Source organism: Lepisma saccharinum, chromosome 4 (genome assembly GCF_977018435.1).
Source record: "Lepisma saccharinum chromosome 4, izLepSacc3.1, whole genome shotgun sequence".
NCBI lineage: Eukaryota > Metazoa > Arthropoda > Insecta > Zygentoma > Lepismatidae > Lepisma > Lepisma saccharinum.
The window spans coordinates 100,931,136-100,953,124 of NC_139232.1; the positions used below are offsets into that span (position 1 = coordinate 100,931,136).

The following is a 21,989-nucleotide window of genomic DNA, read 5'->3' on the forward strand; positions in this document are numbered from 1 at the left end:
AATAATTAAACTTACATTCATCAGATTAACTATGAAATGATCGTTAACATTATAAAATCGGTCATTGTTATGTTTTACGATAGTTGGATGGCAGTGAAAATGGACGGTCTTAGACCATCAGCTTCATCAACATTTTACAGTGTATAGCGTTCATTTCTCAAACTGTGATTTCCATATAAAGTCATATTCTTTCAAAAAGAGATGAACATTTATGTACTTGTTTAAAAACTTAAGTATATTATACGTAAATTGTTCATGTATTTTTGTGGTTCTTACGTTCTAATTTGCAGCATTACTGTATTTTATGTAACAGCGTACAGTATCTATGTATACAAAGAATTTTAAAATACCTGCTTGGAGAAAACAAATTTGAAATGTTTATTTTCAATTACCGTCAGTATCTCCCCTATCTTCTTGACGATTGGTTGAAGTTCGGTGGACTTGTCCAATCCCCATTCAAATATGTAATCGTACATTTCTTTGGTCGAGGTAGGGAGAGGAAGCAACGGTGCTCCTTCGCACTGAACTAACCGATCCCACTGGAAGGAAGGAAGACGAAAATACTTGTTACACGTTAAAAACAGTCATGAGCCATTAGCATTTACCTGAGCTAAGGGGTACAATTCTAAATACCCGTTTCATCTGTTGCTGAAATCCTGTCCATTTACTATAGTCACGTGTCCAGTGATTGTTCTCTTGTGACCATTGAAGATGATTTTTGAATTATATGATAAAATTTACTGCTTGACAATTATAAATTTGAATATTTGTATTTTATAGCTTTCAAGTAGTAAATTTTGTAAATTTTAAGCTGTAGAGGCATTCCAGTGACATTCACAAATAAAATGTAAGGTTCTAGTCATGCATTCAGATTAATATATTCATAATTTACTGATTTCATACAATTATGAACTACTTATTGCTATCTGCTAACAAGTGTAAAAAAAATTGAATATGATGACAGCCTGAGCTCATGAAAAGCTTAAATGAAAATGTCTTACGTGTGTGACACATTTCAAACATGTATCAAAGCAAAGTTGAACTTCATTTGTGTATGAAGCGAATCACCTGCAAACGCTAATAGTTTTTTCCTGGCCAAGTATGCAAATTATATGCATTCACAAACATTTAAGCCTCAATGCATTGATTCATTGATTTGTTGTTTTAAGTCCACTTTATGCACAGAAAGGCTAATCGGGACTGGACCTACAGTTTAAAGTGGGATCCGAACCACTATGTGCTTCCACCGGGTATCCCGGGAACCCCTCAATGGATTGAAAAACAATAATAATTTCCAGATTGATTCACTTGTTACTTATTTTGTGAAATTCCTCTAAAAGTGAAAAACTGTATCTGTTGTCGGATTAGTAACGAGGAGACACTAATAGCTTACTTGTATAAATTCCAAAGTGAAAAAAGGCAATGTGAAGACATGCATGGTACGTGGTGGAAGAGTTTTACATATTCTCGATATCAGGTTTAGTGGTGGTGTGATCAGCATCATGTACCGAACCGCCTTTACCCTTTCCAGGTACCAGTAGACAGTCCTCTCTTCGGATCCTTTGTGTGTGGTCATTCATCAATGTCATCTAATCAGTATCCATACTCACCGCCGCGATAAGTCAAAGGTGGCAGCAAATTCATGCAAAAGAAAGGTATGAAAAAATACAAGAGAGGCTGGGTGATCACTAGACCTCGGATTTTTAGGTTCTAAAAAGTGTGCTTTTAGGTTCGTAAAATAGGCTCTAAAAATCCCAAAATAGGTCCTAAAAATCCTAAAATAGGTTCTAAAAATCTTAAATTAGGCGCTCAAAATCCTGAAGTAGGTTCGAAAAGAAACTTTAAATGCTTCAAAATTCCTGAAAAAATACTGATTTGGTAAATCTTCAAAAACAAAATTTCAAAAGAACCGTAAGAAATTTTAACAGCTATACGTAACAACCAAATATTAATTTTCTAACCAAATTTTCATTTGCATACATCATTTTCAAAATTATCCACAAATTATTGTAATCCTATATTTGTGTTAGCAAAAGTTACTTGTTGATCTGAAGAATGAATTAAGTATCCATGACTTGCTGCACAATACCAAGGTGGCTAGTCAATGGGAATTCCTTGAATTCCGGAAATTGTCCGTTGGCTCCTGGAATTCTGCATGTATTTTTCTTCATAAACGTGAAAAATTGAAACTTTTATTAATCCAAATCTCTTTGAATGTGTACATATTTAGAAATGTCCTGACGCTTTTCACAGTGTAGCTTATATTTTTATCGAAGAAGGAAAGGAAAAGAAAGCTGGGTGGAAAATAAAGGAAGGGAATCGACAGAAAATGTGTTTCAAACACGTTAGTCATTGATTTCTTTGTATCAAACCGAGCAAATACCTCTATGACATAAAAATCTTGAAAAATCCTTAGAATATATTTAAAAACCTTAAAAAAAGGTTTGATTTAGGCGCATAAACCTAAACTAGGTTCTAACAAGCAAAATAGGTTATTTTAGGCCCTATAAAACTTCATCAGTTGTTTCGTTTTTTAATGAAACACTGACGTAACTTGTTATTTCTTATTTACCTGCAAAGGTAAAAATAGGTTAAAAACCTAAAACCTACAACCCAGAGCTGCTTATGCACGAGATGGCCAAGAAATTCACAAGATCATGCACTCTCCGAGAATGAAACCGAGGGACTCAATTGTGGCGGCTGGTATAAAGAAATGCGAAACGATTTGGAATTCGCTTTTACGCCTGTGCGTGAAATGAGCTACGATTTTGATTAATTTATTATTTTTCTTCTTTGTTCTGCCACTTTTGGCTATTCGCGAAGATGAGGACGAGTGATGATATGATGAAGGGACACCCATGAAGAACAGCAATGCCCAGGTCGGGATTCGAACCAGCAATCCCTGGCGTCGTAGTGCGCCGTCATAACCACTCCGCCACGGAAGTCGTCAAAATAAGCGACGATTTATGCCTGTACGTTAACATGGACAAGGATGTGAAATGGATAAAGAATTAAGGTGTAGCGGATATAGCCTCCTTCACAGCTGCCAGCCCGGACACTATCATGAATTTTGTCATTTTTCCAGTCCAGCCATGTGACCTTACAAGCGCCTCAGCGAATTACAACCTACAGGAAATTGCTCGGGATTCGCCTAGCTTGTGCCTGCCGGGTTCGAATCCCGGCCTAGGTATGGATGTTCCTCGTGAGTCTCCCTTCATTAATTTCTTCATCCAATCACTTATCCTCGTCGTCGTGATTAGCCAGACAAGGCGATTGAAATAGGTTATTTTACGCCGCTTTTCTACCACTTTTGGTTAATCGCGACGATGAATGATGATACGATGAACCCGCGATCCAGCCGACCTCTGTTGCGGAGTGGTTAGCACAGCGCGCTACAACGCCAGAGGTCCTGGGTTCGATTCCGGTATGGGCGTGCACCATTGCTTCATCACCGTCGCTATTAGCAAAAATAAAGAGAAAAGTGTCGCTAGATAACAAAAATCGAATCAAATCAGAACCCTGGGACCCCTCTCGTCGTAGTCGTACAGTGCTGTGCTAAACACTCAGCTGCAGAAGTCGGTACCTGTAACATGAAACCTTCAAGTTTATTTCAGGAACTACGCATAGGTAGTTACAAAAATAAAGCCGGTACTAGGCGAACTTAACTTCAGTATCACTAGATATGTAATATATTTTTATCTGCTCCTGACCACACAATAATTGTCGAGTTTCATCAGAATAAGTGTGGTGGAAACACTTAAAAAGAGCCGACACTTCATTCTAATCAGAAGTTAGCTCAAATTAGATGAATATCTCTATAATATGATAACTACCCTATCGAAAGACTGGATCTATACGTACAGTCTCTTTTGATTGCCAATTCTTTATTATACTGTTTTACGATTAGATTAATAACCGCAGTTCATATTTTGACCTACTTGTAGCAAAAGTTTGAACATCAAATGTTTTCTTGCCCCGTAAAGCAGTCACGTAATCATTTGGTCACGTGTCGATGCCAGCTACGTAACATGGTGTAATCACCAATTGCTATTTTTTATCGGTATTGCTGCATGTTCCGTATTCTATGCTACTGTCTGCTTGGTCCATGAAGATGAGTTGTATGGCCACTTTATGCACATACAGGGTGTTTCCGGGCTGATCATACAAACTTTCAGGGATGGTGGAGAAGGGCACATGTATCAATTTGAGATATGGAACCCTGGTCCGGAAACGACTTAGTCGAAAGTTATAGGCGAAAATCGGTGTATGAAGATGTAATACTTTTATTACCTGCACACGTTTCACAAGCTGTTCCGTGGCCAGCTTGGTCACCTGATCTGACCCCACTTGATTTCTTCTTGTGGGGTCATGTGAAAAGTCTTGTGTACGAGACACCTGTCGAGACTGAAGAGGATCTACTGGTAAGAATTCTCGGTGTTGTTCCAACGGGTACGCCAGAACTTTGTGCGACGATGTCATGCCTGCAGCGAAACTGGGGGACGCCACTTTGAACAACTATTGTGAATGTAGCAGCTGTGAAACTTGTGCAGGTAATAAAAGTATTACATCTTCATACACCAATTTTCGCTTATAACTTTCGACTAAGTCGTTTCCGGATCAGGGTTCCTTATCTCAAATTGATACATGTTGCATGTGCCCTTCTCCATCATCCCTGAAAGTTTGTATCATCAGCCCGGAAACACCCTGTATAGGCTAATTGGGACTGGACCTACAGTTTAAAGAGGAATCCGAACCACTGTGCAATGTGCCTCCACAGTGTATCGAACTCGGGACCCCTTGATTACAAGACGACAACATTACCACTAGTGAGGTCTTGATGGAATTGATCGATATTAATTCGATACATACAGTAGTTTTACATACTGAATAGTATAAATGAAGTAAAAATAAAGGGAACACATATCGATGTGTGAAAATATGAATTTAATGACAAAGTATTGTTTGTGTGAGAAATAAAAAATACGAAAATATCGAAAAATTATAGCACAAAGTTGGGGAGAGCGGGGTCAATTTTAACACGGAGCAAATGTAACAATCGCTACTGTGCTGCTCTCGTGAGGTATTTTTTAAAACTATTCAAACCTGTAGAAAGGAGACGTCAGTTGGGAGTGACTCATGTGGCGGTGGTGCTTACGTAGCGATTGTTCCGGCTAATATTGGGAGTTTTTCAAATTTTCAACACGTAAGTAAAAACATAAGGTTCCTTTTTATTGTTTAATAGTGATTTCGCGATGTCGTCTGATCAAGGTTTGTATATATCATCGCAATACACAATATTTCATGCATTTGTTAAGATAGTTGTGATCAATTTCTGGTGTCGGGGTTAGTAGCTGCAAGCCAGCAAACAATATGGCGTCAGGATGGGGCAAATGTAACCGGGGCAGTTGTAACACTGTTACAATTGCCCCTTATGCGTTCCTTATGAAAAATATCCACTTGCATTGTAATAAAAAAACATTGTTCAACCATCCTGAATTATTACATTCTGTATGTTTCAGAATGGTGAGAGACAGAAAAATAACTACCGAACGAAGCCCTTCACAAGATAAGATGGAAGAAGCTGCAAAGTTAATTTTGGAAAGCAATGTTTCAATCCGACACGCAGCAAAAGCGCACAATATTTGTCATGTGACATTAACCCGTTTTGTTAAGATGAGACAAGAAGAAGGGAATCCTGTAATGGGTTATAAACCACACCTACTAATGATGAGAATGAAGTTAATGAAACAGAACAATCAAGTAACTTGGAAGAAACTAGTTGTACCCAGAACAAAGAGCAATGCAACCCTTGCAATGAACTTCTTCCGTCCACCTCAACAGCTGTTTCTCCGGCTGACATTCGACCTCTGCCTCATGCAGAACCTAAAGAATCAGCACCTCGAAGGAGAAGAAGGAAAAGTGCAATATGGACAGAGACACCTGAAAAAGAACTACTTCTGGCACAGCAATGATCGGGACAAGAAAATAGCAAAGGGAAAAAGAGGCTGTTCGACAGAAGTGATAGTCGTCAATCAAAAAAGAAGAGAACTGCAAGCAGAAGCGCAAGAAGGTGTCAGGAAAGCAGCTCTGAAGGCGACGAATGTTTTTGTTTAGTTTGCCTTGAGAAGTGGTCCAATAGTGCATCTGGTGAGCAATGGGTGCAGTGCTTAACTTGTGACAACTGGTCACATGAGAAATGCACCAAAGGAGACAGCTTTTACATTTGTCATAACTGTCAGTCAGAATGATCAGATATATCTTTGTTAGAAACAGTGTTTGGGACCTGGTATGGTTCGATTAGCCTACTTATTAACGAAAACACAGTTAGCTAATTCTTAATCATTTTGTAAGGCTACATGTTATTTCCAGCAAAAAAAATGAATTGTATTTCTGGTAAATGTTAGTATGTTACATTTGCCCCTGTAGTGTGTTACATTTGCCCCCGAGCAAGGGTCAAGTGTAACATTTGCCACACATTTTTAAAACATTAATTATGATTATCATATTATATATGGGGGATCGTGATTGCATAATATCAATAACAACATATTGTAGTGTTTCCATGCCGATTTTCACGCTGCAAAGATAAATAGTTTCATAGAAAATGCATCATTTGTCAAAATTGTTACAATTGACCCCGCTCTCCCCTACCGAAATATCAAATTAACAAATGCGGAATTAACGAAATGTCAAAATAACATATAATATCAAAATATAGCATCCTGTTAAAATATCAAAATATTTGAATACATTTGCTCTTAATGCTAAAATATAAATTTATCGTAATATGAAAAATACCGTAATATCAGTTATCAACATACATAGGGAAACAAAAAAAGAAAAATACCACACAAAGAAATATACAAATAGTGTAATGAAAGTGAAGTATTTTCTTTCCCAATATCCAAATTACAAAATACTACAAGAACCAAATAGTGAAACTATTGTTACTAAAATATCAAAGTAACAAGATAAAACCGTTTCATGGTATCTGAACACCTATACCAGTCCGATATATCGATATTCCAAGATCATCATCCAGTGGTGTGCGAAATCTATAGTTTTATCCAGAATGAAATCAACATGATATAGAAGTTATCTATCATAGACACATAAAAGTAGACATGATATCCTATTCAAATAACCAAAAAGCGAATTAAAAATTATATACATTTACTTTGCATGACAATACAATCTTATCAGCGCTTGATAGCACAACTGACACTCATTCTAACTTTCAATATACTATCTGTATTATTTCACTATACAAAAATATAAATGAACACAGACAACGTGACTCTAAAGAAAACTACATGATCATCTCGTCATATATTTTTCTGTTACACATTCTCGAAGCGGTGATACCTAACGCACATTTTTGATCCCCGTAAAGGATATTATCATATGACTTTTTTTAACATTGTCATTCAATTGATTCATAAACATATTCACATCACTTTTTGAAAATATTAATTAGAGCAAAAATAATAGATTTTCGGACCTAACGATAGCTTCTATTCTGACGTGGCCAATAAAATAGTGTGTTACCATATCTTTCTATTGCTTCACATCTCTTTTAAAAAGTTAATATATATTAATAAAGTTTTTCAATCACATTAGGCAGATAGATGTTTAAACACTTCAATCCACCCCTGAATGAGAACCAGACCAGACAGCAGACATTATTCAAACTTTTGAGCATTTTTCTTTCAAAATTGAGTTAAAAATTTCCTCGTTAATTTTGCTTAAAATTCGGCCCGCCCTAACTCACAGCGGTATTATTACTCTTTGTGAAATTGACTTTTCTAGATTTAAATTCCCCGTCAAAAGAAAAATCACGTGCACCAAATTGCGAATGTATTGCTATATTCTCGTCTATAGTTACGAAACATACATAAAAAGAATAAGATCGATGACAATGAAATTCTTTATGTGTTTAAAATTTTGAATATTTTCAAACTACATTCTTTTTCATTTTCAAGTTTCTGACTACTGTTTCAATCCACTAGTGACTTATTGCGAGAAGCGTTTCTTTTCTGCTGATATTGAGAACTGAGTAATTCCGTCTGTCGTTCACTATTGACATACAAATAGTTTCCGCATAGTTAGAGATGTCAAGCATCGTCTTGACAATCGAGGAACTTTTTGGAAGCAACAGAAGAAAGCGATACGCTGACTAATCTCTCAATGAAAAACAGCTTGGCACGCCTTGGCTCTCAAAGAGCTGTTGAGCACGGAGTTTAGTAATCTTATTTGCAGTGGCGTCTCGTGCGGTTACATACGGGTGTTCACAATATAATCTTTATACTGAATGCAGATTTATTCCTTTCCCTTGTAACTTCATCTTCAATTGATAAAGTGAGGATAACAGTTCATCTTATTTTCAACAATTTCACCCCAAAATCATGCTATATTTGAAGCAATACAACTAACACCCTTTTAATTACGTTACTTATAATTAGTAATGGCTAGTTGAAACTAATTTGTATAACATGCAATCTCAGGTATGTACAATGCAAGACTACCATACTTCGCAATCTACTTTTTATTACACGGACCATATGTTAACCAACGACATTCATTCAACATTGAAAGACCTTTTCGAGTCCCCCTTGACATGCCTTGTATATGCTGCACTCTGGTGCCGAATGTAAGAAGTATTGCTGCTTGCATCAGTGTTCGCACAGCGAAGTGAACATCTTCGGGGTATAGTGTCCAACAGCCCCTTAGCTGTCAGTTTTATGCAACACGCACAGCAATTGTGTTCAAAGCCCTCCGTTGAACATCGTGGGAGTCAGTGTTACCCACTATCTAGAAAAGTTATCAGACGTGAAAGAAGTCGTGTCAAAATAAATTGTGTGTATATACTCGAACATCAAAGTATTTTTTGGAATAAATATACGTGTGTGTGTGCAATTAAGATATACGTAATTTAAAACATATGCATGAGTGTTCACGTGCTCATGCGAACATTATCAGGCGCCGCGCCTGCTTATTTGTACATGAACCTGGAGTCATGTCAATAGTCAAACTGAAGTTAGGTTATAAGAACAAAAATTGCAATCGTTTATGATCCTACCTCTTCCTTCTCTCGCCTCTCTCTCCTCTCGATCAGCAGCTTCTCCTTTTGCTTCCTGAAGATCTCGATGATCTGTGGCAACTCGACAACCCTCAAGTCATGTTCTACAAATTCTCTTTTGAATCGTTCTATGGCCTCGGCTTCCTCCCTCTTTTGTCGTTCTAGCTCTTCTCTTTCTAATCTCAACCTACAAGAGAATTCATAGGTGTCTTTCCAGTATCTGGAAAGTTATTCTAAAAAATAACTTAGTTTCGATTACAGTCAACTCCGCTTATAATGAATCCGTATGGTTTCAGTCAATTGGTTCACTATATCCGAAGTTTACTATAACCGAAATGCCTTCCCTTAACCTGACTTTAGGTTAGTAGTGACAGCCACAGGCTGTCCCTCGCCTCGAACACTTGCTTAATCATCAGTTTTCATCAGCAACCCCACGCTATAGGACACCCCCATTTCAATCGGGGCCTCTCCGATGGCGTAATGGTAACGTCGCCGCCTTCGAATCAAGGGATCCCGGGTTCGATACCCAGAGAAGGCACTTTGAACTGTAGGCCCAGTCCCGATTAGCCTATCTGTGCATAACGTTCCATTTCATTTCAGTCGCTCTGAGTGCCACAATAGGCATGAAACCAGGTTCTTCAAGTCTTCATAATAAGGTTTGTTTTGAAGTACTGTGCTGTGCTTATCATGCGAACAATGATAATTTTTCATGGCCATTTCATTTAAGTTCACTAAAACCTAAGTTGAGGGTTCACTATCAACGACATTTATAATGAGTTTGGGTCGAGACCAGCGATTTAGGTTCAGTGTAGCCAAATGTTCACTATTACCATGTTCACTACATCCAGAATTGATTGTACTTTGCATAAAAGGTACCTCAGTTTCAGCCAGCTATTTTTAAATGTTACTCTAGGAGATAGATAATAATAATAATAATAATAATAATAATAATAATCATCATCATCATCATTTGCGCTACAGCCCATGAAGGAGTTTGGCTTACCTACCGACTGCCAGTTTCCCTCCCACGCTTTCCTTCGTCACCTCTAAGCGTGGAGATCTTCAACCAGGATTGGAATAGTCGGGGGATCAGCCCGACGTATCCCCAGCCGTTGCAGTAGATCTACGCGACCGGATTACGCTTACTCATTCGAAGCTCCCCAATCTCCTCACGATGGTGGGTTTCCACCGGCCCTATACACAGGTCGAAATTTCCGGAGACTAAACCCGGGATCGAACCCATGCCGTCCCGCAGTCGCCGTCCAAAGCAAGGTGCCTTAGACACGAAGGAGGACCTAGGAGATAGAGGCCAGGGCAAAACATGGTAACCAAATACATGAACACAAAAAGGTAACGTCCTAACTATGAACGACATTTTTCCTTTTCATCTTTTCTTTAGCTGTTTGCCGTTAGGTTCGTTGACTGCAGTTTTTGATGTCCTCTGCAGGGGGTGATCGCATTAGCTAATTTTAGAAGCGAAGAGCTGATCGTAATTTACTCTCTTATAAACTGGCTTTGTTTTTATTGGTTTAGATATCTCGAAGGGGGAACACCTAACTTTATCTCCCCTTAATCCACCCGTTACCATAGGTAATTCTGAGTTCCTTACCTCTCTTCCTCTTCTTGCTTTCGAAGAATAGCGGATTCTACTTTCTTTTTCTTCTCTTTCTTCTTTTTCGGTCCCTGAAAAAGAGAATATTATTATTATTCCCTGCTTTCACAGTGCAAGTAGGATACTGCTTCACTGAACATGGGAAAGTACAACGACAATTTCACTCATCTCTAGATTATAAACAAATTGAACAATTGGGGAACTTACAAATTCAGTACATTTACAATTTGCTGTCAGTCAGTAGCTGATCATTGTGTACAATTAGCACTTTCGCAACATTAGAGAAAGGGAGAGGGAGAAACAAAGGGAAAAAGCATGTGTGTGCACACATTACGCATTACAGAGTTTTAGGATCCACATGTCCCACATTTTTATTGTCAATGATTGTACACTGCGTCTGCATTTTTAAGGTCCCAACCATAAGCTTAACTTAAGGGAGGTGGGGCTCCCTCAAATTTTCAGGTTTATTAAACATTACGAGTTATGGGTATTTTTGTTAACTTTCTGGAACCTGACGTTCACTTTCTACCAGCGACAGAAAGGGGAAGAAAGGAGCCGTCAAACACAGAAGCAAGGAAGAGAGAGGGGGAGGGGAGGAGAGGAGAGGGAAGCGAGGGAAAGAGGGAATGAAAGAATGGAAGAGGAATAGTGAAGCGAGACAGACAGACAGAGAGTTATAAAAAAGAACACACGACAGAAACCTGGAGGGAAAATTATTAAGTAGAGAGGAAGTAAACACGAACAAAGAGATATTAAAACCAGAGAAGAAAATATCAAAAAAACAGAATGGAGATATAAGAAAAGCAAAATATAAAAATCGGGAGAAGGGAGAGGAATAAATGGATAATTTTTACCTTTTTCAGGAGTAAAATGATTCTCCCTTCACCCTGCGGGTATTCATGCCCACAAGTTTCGCATTTACTTACCGCCATTCAACCTTGTCCCACAATACACCTGGGTTCGCTCTTTCTTAATTTGTGCACAAAAGTAGACAAGAAAGCCACACACAACGAGAAACTTCAAAAGTCGATCTTGCCCGCATGGTAGAATGGATTAGCGCCGAGTGATTCGTGCGGGTTGCGACAGGTGGCACGAGCGTCTGCATGCACGCGAAGCAGTTTCATCGAACCAACAATACAAGTTCAAAGCTCTAGCTGCGGTTGTCATGTAAGGTAAGGGGGAGCGAGGGAATTTAGGGTTGGGGTTGCTAAGGTGGGTTTTGCCTTTAAAGGGAGGGGGTGCGGTAGTATGCAAAGTATTTTCCATTCCTGTTGTGATTGGTTTACGTAGCTTTTCTGCTTCTTGGCTTAATCGTGACGAAAACAAATAAATAAGAGAGAGAAAGAGAGGAAATAACGAAGCGAGAAATTAAGAAACGAAAGTGACATGGAGGGAAAGAAAAAGAGTAAAATACAAAACAAGACAGACAACAGGATAAAATATGTAAATAAGGAAACAAATGATGGGCACTAGAGGAGGTAAGAATAATTAACAGCGAAAAACGAAGCCGAATCTAACAAGAAGATACAAGGTAAACAAAGGGTGGAAAGGAGATACAATGAAGAAGGGAAAACTAAGTATTCTTTTCTTGTTTCAGGGATTAGCTACCCCACCCCGCCCAACCCTCCCTGTGGACACCCTGGACAATCATTCCTACAAATACATCTATTGCTATTTATTGTCAGACACCTTATACAACAAATCTAAGGTTCCAAAACTGATAGAGATTAAGATTTTGGGTTTAGAAGACAACTTTTCATATATTTTAAAATTAGACAGCTATTTGTATTATGGAATTCCGAAACAATTTCGACTTCCGGACCAGGTTTTTAGGTAACCTGTAATTCCAGGCGACTTCCATGTAATCCTGAAAGTTGACAACCTGTCTGTCAACTGGAATTACAGAAATCAAGAAGTTTATAATTGAAAGGTGGCATATCTTGAATTAAGTCTAAATATTATCACCTCATAACTACCTCTACACATTCCTTGCAGAATGTCATATTCCAAAAGACTAAACACAAACTTACCATATCTAATAGTAGTTTCTAAGATGCTTTTCCTAAGAAGTTGCTTTGCTCTAACTTATCTTGTGGGCGTGACGTTGCTTCGTTCTGTGAAGAAAGATAGAATAAATTTAACATACTGTTGCACGTTGATAGCGAGATTCACATAGGAGGGAATAAAGAATAATTATTATCTTCTTGTGCAGTGACTATTTTTTATCTCTTCAGGATATTCTCGAGGGTGAAGATGAATGATGATTACATGAAATTGATAAAGGGCCCTCATATCGAGCATGCCCAAGTCGAAAAATGGGACCGTCGGAGACATGATTGTGTATTCAGCGGACCCCTCTCAAAATTTCGCGGAAATCGAAATATTCAAATAAAAGGAGCATTCGAGCGATGCGTGTGTGACATTTGAGACACACAATTTAAGGTTCTAGACATGAGATTGGATTAAAATATTCATAATGGACTGATTTCATAGAATTATGAAATACTTTGTGGTGACAGCTAACAAATGAAAAACTTGAGTATGATGGCATAGGCTGAATACATGAAAAGTATTCCCCAAAGCTCATTACGTGTGTGACGATTTAATTTCGACTTCATTTGTCTGTGAAGCATATAGGCTGCAGATAGCCAGGTACTAGTAACTTTTATTGGTGAAATGTGTAAATGATATGCATTCAGAAACATCCAAACCTTAATGTAATTAAAAACAATAATAATGTTCAGGTTAATTAATTTTGTTATGTACGTCGAGTAAGTTCACTTTTCGTGGAATGCCTCAAAAGCAGTGAAGAAAAGCCTAAGTGGTAATTATAACACCATTAAGCCTTGTTTCCATGATACGAAAAACTCAATATGCTGACCAAGGCAGATATAAATTTCTGCCTTGGTCAGCATATTGAGTTTTTCTAAGTGGTAAATACAACCCCTCCATTAAAATAACTCCCAATTGCCATTTGTGTGTTTGAACCACTTTTCAAAGGAAGGTTTAAATAGTAATTACAAAATATTTTGTTTATTCTGTCCCCCCCCCCTCTTCCACAACGTAGCCAACCTTTACAATTCCATCCTATCCGGAAAAAAAATCGGGCATACGGCTAGTGCCAATAATATGTTACACAAGTTGTAGAATTTTTACGAGACGTGGAAATTATCTATATTTACTTTCACTTTTCACAATGTAAGGTCCACACTGGTTAGTTCGCACAGGGCCTCGTGTCTCCTAATGGCAACCCTGCCAGCACCCAATGCACCAAACACGGCGTCGTCGCCTTACAATCAATGGGTCCCGGGTTCGATACCCGGTGAAGGCACGTAGTGGTTCGGATCCGACTTTAGACTGTAAGTCCAGTCCCGATTAGATTTTCTATGCATAAAGTGGACTTACAGCAAAACAAAACTCAAACATAACGCTCGACTACGGACGTGGGTTGTTCATGTGCAGGGTTGTTCAAGAATGAGTCAACAATATAGCGGAAAAGTACTTAATTAAAGCTTATTATTATAACTGTGCAACTGTGGTTATTCAGGAAGATCTTACGATCTGACGCCCAACTTTCATAGTACTTAACCCTGGAATCAGACTGTGGGGGTCAATCCTGACACCATTTTTTTTTTAAAAAAAACAGCCGCATTTCGAAATTGTTTCAACAACATATACGATAGCCAGTGACTTTGTCAAAAAGGGTGTTAGGTGTCAGGTACTGGTGTGAAATGTGAAGATTTTTTTTCTCGTGAATTCTTGGCTGTTTTTTTTTAGTGCGGTCGAATTTTACCCCAGTGTCTGATTTGTGTAAGGAAATATTTTTTGTACTGATTAATGTAAGAAAGCATGTTTTGTTACATTGCGTTGTTTAATAGTGCTTGACTATTTTTTTCTATGTCAGTGTGATCCGTGAAAAATATAATGTAATGGAACAGTTATCAATTGGTGTCATTTACTGACATTTCTGAGCAATCTTCCTAAAGTTTTTATTTTCATATTTCTTCCCTTATGTATTTTATTGTTATTTCCTATAAAACTATGTAAATAGAAGGTTCAATATGTTAATGTAGGTACCTTAGGTTGTGAAGATATACTGTAATACAACAGTTATCAATTGGTGCCATTTACTGACATTTCTGAGCAATTTTCTTAAAGTTTTCATTTTCATATTTCTTCCCTTAGCCTATGTATTTTTTTGTTATTTCCTATAAAACTATGTAAATAGAAGGTTCGGTTCAGTTCGTTAATGTAGGTAGTACCTTAGGTTGTGAAAAATATACTGTAATGCAACAGTTATCAATTGGTGTCATTTACTGAAAAAATTATACAAAAGTTAACTTAAAAACAATTAGGGGTCAAACTTGATTTACGTTATAAAAATACAGAGTCTGAACTGAGGATTAAACGAGAACGCGTAACTGAAGCCACCACACAAGTCGGCCGTGAGGATCTGGAGAAACCGCATTTGACTATCTAGTAAATGTCTAGAGTTGTTAGCATCATTGTGAAAAAACAGTATATAAAAGGGTGTCTGTATTACTACCGAGAAGTATTATTCCACTTCTGTGGCGCTTATGATACAGAATCCCGACTTTCCCCTCAGTACCTCTACTTCTCCATCTCTTTACGTTGGTCGCGATAATGAAGATGAGTGATGATTCAGTGTTTTCAAACTCTTTAAATTTCAGTTACTGTAAGTGAAAGATTGTAGAGCTTCTTCTGCGGTATTCCAATTTTTTCTTCTTCTAAAATTCCCCATAGAGCCTAAAAGAGGGACAAGACACAATACACCTGAAATATGATACATTATTACAACAGAATTCTACAATAATTGATGGTAACACTGTTAAGCCTTGTTTCCATGTTAATAAAACATTCAAATGATGACCAAGGCAACATTTATTGTATAAAAAATAAATTTTGCCTTGGCCAGCATTTGAATGTTTTAATAATTATAATTATAATTGATGTATGGCATTCATAATTCTGCCTTTCGTGAAAATGAAAGCACAGTTTATTAACTTAACATGTCAAATAATGTCCCCTACAGGAAGTACTGTAATTGATTTTTAAGCTACAAATTCATTCCATATTAGAATCAGACTATTTCAGTATTGTTGTGGAATTATGCTACAATCAAGATATTGAAATTTTGATACAATGAGTATCACTAGCGTCTTATTGTAGCTTATATATGTATATAAGTTTTATAAATTTGCTGGAAATTAATTAAATGTTGTTATGTAATTAATTTAGGTAATCAGGTTTGTTAATTTCTTCAATTAACCATGTTAAACTATTGTTTGTCAAAGTATGTTTCAAGTCCATTTTTCCTTATAGAATAGAACAGAATAGAATCGCCTTTATTGAGGAGCGTGTTTCAGCTTCAAGGGACACTCTTACTAAGAAACCCTTATTATAATAGATAATACATAGGTCTATTACAATTAATATTTTTCTTAATACTTTCTGTAAATCACAGCGAAAGCAGAAAAAATATATACACACACTGACACACACACACACACACATACATTATTAATGTACTATTGTATGTATGTACATAATTAATGTTCTGCTAAATAGGCTAATCGGGACTGGACAGATGGACATGCAATTTCAAGTGGGGCCCGAACTACTGTACAATGTGCCTAATCTCCCTTTGATTACCAGATGACACCGTTAGGTCATCTATTTTCTACGAAAAATTCTAGAAAAAGTTCAAGGAAAAATTGTGACGGTTGTTTCCAACATTCGAACAAGGGGATACACTTTCGGATACCACTTGGTCCCAGTGTATGTATATTTGTTGAATGTCATTGAAATTATGCATTTCGCAACATTAATGTAGGGGCTGAACTTGCAAACAGAAAATAGGATAGTGTTTTTTTTTTCAGACAACCACAGCGTTATAATCTAAAAACTAAATATTTTATAAAAAAGTAAACATTATGCAGAATAGACACTTAAAGTTTCTTTGTCATAACAAGACACGAATGATATACGTACAAACATCAGTGTATTATCAAGGGCCTCGTTGAACCATCCTCATGATAGTGAGGAGATGGTGAAAGCACTCATCTTTTGCCCCACAACTTTTTACGCAGCTACATCTCTCTAAGTGATTACGTTATGGAGCATTCAATTTAATGGCGAATGTTTGTTGTTGTTTTAAAGAGGATAACAGATACAAGTAGGCATCCAATGCTGCTCTCCCGTGCGCCAAGTCGAGGATAAGATAAATGAATTAACTTCCGTGTTTACTTACTGAAACCTTGGTGTGGAGCATGGAACTCAAACGACAGGTAATTTGAGACAAATACATTCAACCATATGCAAGCTAAATTAGAAGCATGGTGAATGGACGAAATCTTGAGACTTTAGGATCCGAAAAATGTTCGCTTCGTTTGAAATTTGATAACAAGAAACCCAATTCATATTTGCTCTTAGTGGGCTTTCCCAGTGGCGAACACACTGTATATCTAGGAGCAGTGGGAAGGGGGGCTATTCCCCCCCTACTAGTAAACTATCCTTGCCACCCGCTGCCACTATCCAGGAGTTGTGAGTGTGAAACGAAGTATAAAGTGTCATACAAATATGTATACATACACACATATACCTGAAATATGCAGGAGTGGGTGGGTATTTTATAGCTTTCGAAAAACATATTTTAATATGCATATATCGTTTTGTATTATAAATAAAAGTAAAATAAATAAAATCCTCGCCTAACTTACCACTTACCTTACAACTTACCACTCAAAACAGATCACGCAATGTAGATGAAACTTCCTGACACTTTATATCCATTAAGATGCCTTTTTGGCATATTTAGACAAGTTACTTACTGGTAAATAACACTTTTTAAGTAAAACAAAGTTCACATATTTCAAACACTTACACTGTAAATATACACAAACATTACATCAATACTTAATCCTGTGTAACATTACGATTAAGTCCAAGAGTTTAAAATAAGGTACATTCACAGCCTGCAGAAACACTTTGATTGGTTATAACAATGGCATCATCTTGCTGTCACCTTACGTTAATATAATTTGAAGTCTAAAGGTGATCACAGCTTTAATATTTCGCATTCACCAATAGTTGTCGTAAATACTGAATAAACAAACATAGTCAGATTAATGATACAATAATTAATAAACTTGAAACAAGAACTAAAATTTAATCTGGAAAAAAGCAGAAAATACCTATAAATGACTGGATACTTTAATTGATGACAAAATTTGGTATAATAATTTAGATATTCTCAGAATATAAACAATAAATATTTTGAGGACATCATCAGGAGTCCCGAGTTCGAATCCCGGCCTAGGCATGGGTCGCGATTAGCCAAAAGTGTAAGAAAAGCTATGCTAAATAACCAAAAATAAATCAGGAATACCATCAGGACTTTAAGAACAAAGTTTCACCTACATAAGGCAAATATTACAAAATCCCCCGAATGTTCTTATGGACCATCTCAGGAAGATACAGATCATATTTTCTTTCAGTGTCAGAAATATGAAAAGGAAGTAAAACTATTTATGAAGGATTAATCCAATTAAGATTTCCATTTCCGATATAAACTTCAAGTCCCCTAGCAGATCCAGTAACACGAATCATATTCATAGTAAAGTCATTGATTTGGGTGAGGCAACTAAATAAAAATAATTTACTGAAGTACTGTATTTATTTCAGAACTACCTTAGAAAGCATAATACTGGGAAATAATGTATGTGGCTTCAAATATTCTTGAGATGATAGTGACCCAAAAGGCTGGCTGATGGCTACCGTGTCCTGTGCATGCTCCTATCGTGTTTCTGTATCACACATCTTTGTGCATTCTAGCAATTCATTTAGCTTGACGCAATCACACCGCATTAAGCAAAGCGGTCACGTGGTATCGCGCAATGTCTTATCTCTTAGGCGACCAGCTAACGCGACAATTTGATCAACCCAGACATCTACCTTAGGGAGTAACCGTTTGCCGAAACACAACTTGCGTTTATCAAATAGACTAACAAGAAGAATAACCTCAACATAGAAATAAACCTACGTTTTGTCACCTGCCGCCGCCCTTTTACCACTATGTCGGTGTTTATAATAATAATAATAATATATCTTTATTGAGCGGGCGAGGTTCAGCGTACGCTGTTCTCCCACCTAACCCTTGTCAGAATACAGTCTACAGTTACAAACGGTATATATATCAAATAAGAAAAAAAAAAGAAAAGAAATAATAATAATAATAATAGTAAATAAGTAAGAAAATGAAAGAAAAACGTGTGGGCAATTTGAAATCAAATAAGAACTGTAAAAATACAATTATTGATTATATATGTACACATAAAACTACATAAAACTAAATTTTAAATACACTCATTAAATACAATATTGATATTAAGTATTGTGCATATATATATAGGGACACACACATGTACACGTAAATGCATATTTGTAAATGTTTAATGGCGCAAGAAGAGAAACATTTGACATGAAGTAATATCAAGTTCTTTCATTGACATTAATCCATTGTGGGATGTATTTTTATTCATGTGTGCTTCTAGATTCAAACTGTTTACATGGTAGATAGTCCTTTGCTTTGGATTTAAGAACATGCGAATGAACTGCATAGAATAAGACTCAGTCATGCAGGCCCGTAGCTAGAATTGATCTCCAGGGGGCGGGGTCACGGGTTATCAGGAAGGCTTTGTAAACCAAGCCCATTTTTTAAAAAATTAACAGTATTAAATGAAGGTAAATTATGTGTGTGGGGGGCTCATTAATTTATAAATATCATATACTACACAAATACTACATTTTTCTACATCTTTTAAAACATCTCTTGTTAATTGACTGGTTCTGAAATCATCCCTTACCCACTCCATACTACTTTAGATTATACAGATACTTATATCACACACAAAAAATGCACAATATTCGATCACAGTGCCTACAGTATATTCCACCCCCGGCCTAAGCAATTAAACTCCCCTTCGTTCCCAAGACTTGGAAGCTGTTGACCTTTCACGCAGATGCGGAGGGAATTTGCATGATGACATCAAAGTCACAGATTTCTGTCTAAACAGGAGGTCGCAACAGGGACAGTGAAGGTACAGATAAAAAAGTTCCCCTATGAAATAACTTTCTGAAGTCTAGAGAACATTATAAATACTTGCAGCTACTTCTGCTCATAAACAAAATGAGTGAATGTAATAGATGCTGTTCATATTCTGTGGATTTATCCTTAAAGTTGTGAATTGTCTACATTTTCATTCTTCATTGCAAACAAATTATGCAAAATAGGCTGGCTACGGACCTGCAGTCATGTACTGTGTTTGCATGTTTATTGGTCTCCCGAAAAAAAAAACGGAAAAGTTTTCCACACATTTATTGCAGTGTCGATGGAAAATTCAAAATAAGTACATTTTATATTTCAAACAAATGATAATTCTGCCATACAGAGAACAATATCTATTACTCATTATTTATCCAAGTGGTACTGAATTCTGAATGATCAATATGGTGAACTTATACATATATCACGGATTGACTCTTAATAACTATTCCTCTGGAATATTACGCCTTAAAATGTTTTTACACTTTTGGTGTATATTACATAATTCATATTAAATAATGTAGTATCAAACTTTCACGTCTTCATGCGATCATCAAATAAGCCGTACGCTGATCTTCCTATGTCCAGGTTAGTGACGCAGAAAAAATACAATATAACCATATTTCACATTTCATTTACACATTTTATAAACGTTTACTGAGGTTACATTTATATTCTCTAATACAAAAATAAATAGTCTAACAGCCAATATATCATAAATATAATACTTTACACGCTGGAAAAATACAAAAAATACTATTAGTAAATTGTAATTTCATTTTAAGCGATTTGTACTATTTGAAACCTTGCAAAAGCTAGACCCTTTTTGGAACAATCATTGCAGAAATATCAACACAGTTGAAAATTTATTCATCTTATCATTACATTAATTTCTGTTTTCAAAATCTTGATGTGTTTCAATATTTCGCTGTAGGTAGTACAGGGAGGTTATTGCAGCATGACACCGCAACAGCGTCGGCCGCTTGCCGGCCCAGTCATGCAACAGGTGCCGGCAAATTGCGTAACAGATAGCCCGTTACACAAACCGCTTGTTTTGTAATGTTTCCACTTTTCACAATTATAGTTACAATTACAACTTACATAAGCACGTACCTTGTCGTAAGGATGCTGGAAAAGGTGTCCTCTAAAATACAAATATTTCTGGCACTTTATTTTTGACATGTAATCTTTCTTAGACACCGCGAGAGCGTCGGTCGCTTACCGGCCTTGTCATGCATCAGGTGCCGCCAAATTGCGTAACAGATAGTCCGTAACAGAAACAGCATCGCGGCGCATAAAGCAAACCGAAAGTGTAAAATTATATTTAAAACTAATAATAATGATGATCACTAACCTTCTGTGTTATAAATGATGTTGAAAATGTCCTCAAAAATCTCGGCAATAAAATTAAGTGATTCATAAGCAGTGTGAGCAGTAGCAGAGTCCTGCTGAAAAAATGACTGCTGGCATTCAATGTCCGTTAATTGTTCAAAAAAAGGTTGTAGTATGTCTCTTCGATACCTTTCACCATTGATAGTACCTTCATAAAAAATAGGCCCTATTATTCTGTGGGCATTCAAACCACACCACACACCAATTTTTGCAGGATGGAGCGGAACTTCATGCACAAGGTCAGGTGTTTCTGCGCTCCAATAGAGATTGTTTTGTGAAATAACTCGGCCATTCAATTCGAACCAAGCTTCGTCTGAAAATATGATTAATTCTGGATTTACTCTGCCAGCAACAATATTATCCAGCATCCAGTTACAGAATCGAACTCTAGTCGCGTGATCGCGCGGTTGCAATTCATGAACCACTGTAATTTTGTAGGGTTTTAATCTAAGTAATTTAGTGGCATTTCGTGCTGAGGATTTTGAAATGCCTGTTTCCTGAGCAAGCCGACGGAGGGATTTTTTTGGAGTATGTTCAAGTCGTTCACCAATTTCGTCTAGCTTTTCTTCCGTAAGAACACGTCGTCTGGAAACACGTTTCTTAGGTTCAAGAGATCCTGTCTCTCGTAATCTTTTAACGAGGTTGTAAACAGTATGTCTGTCCGGAACAGGATTGCCAGGAAATTTTCTTGCGAATCGCCTGACTACTTTTCTGCAAGAGTTCGTTTTCACGTAAGTATCGTACATAAAAACTCTTTGTTCAAGACTATATTTGTTTGGCGG

General features: G+C 37.0%; 1 protein-coding gene across 1 annotated transcript in view; it reads right to left on the reverse strand.

Moving 5' to 3' along the window:
* The window catches only part of LOC145987035 (uncharacterized), a 33,801-nt gene extending 22,129 nt beyond the window's left edge, over positions 1-11,672 (reverse strand). Inside the window, exons 1-4 of the mRNA XM_083121495.1 lie at positions 11,618-11,672; positions 10,689-10,762; positions 9,080-9,266; positions 393-539 (exon numbers count right to left, since the gene is read on the reverse strand). Of these exons, the coding sequence (XP_082977621.1) occupies positions 393-539; positions 9,080-9,266; positions 10,689-10,762; positions 11,618-11,623 (414 nt within the window). The 5' untranslated portion in view covers positions 11,624-11,672. The remainder of the gene's footprint in view (positions 1-392; positions 540-9,079; positions 9,267-10,688; positions 10,763-11,617) is intronic.
* Between the last annotated feature and the right edge of the window lie 10,317 nt (positions 11,673-21,989).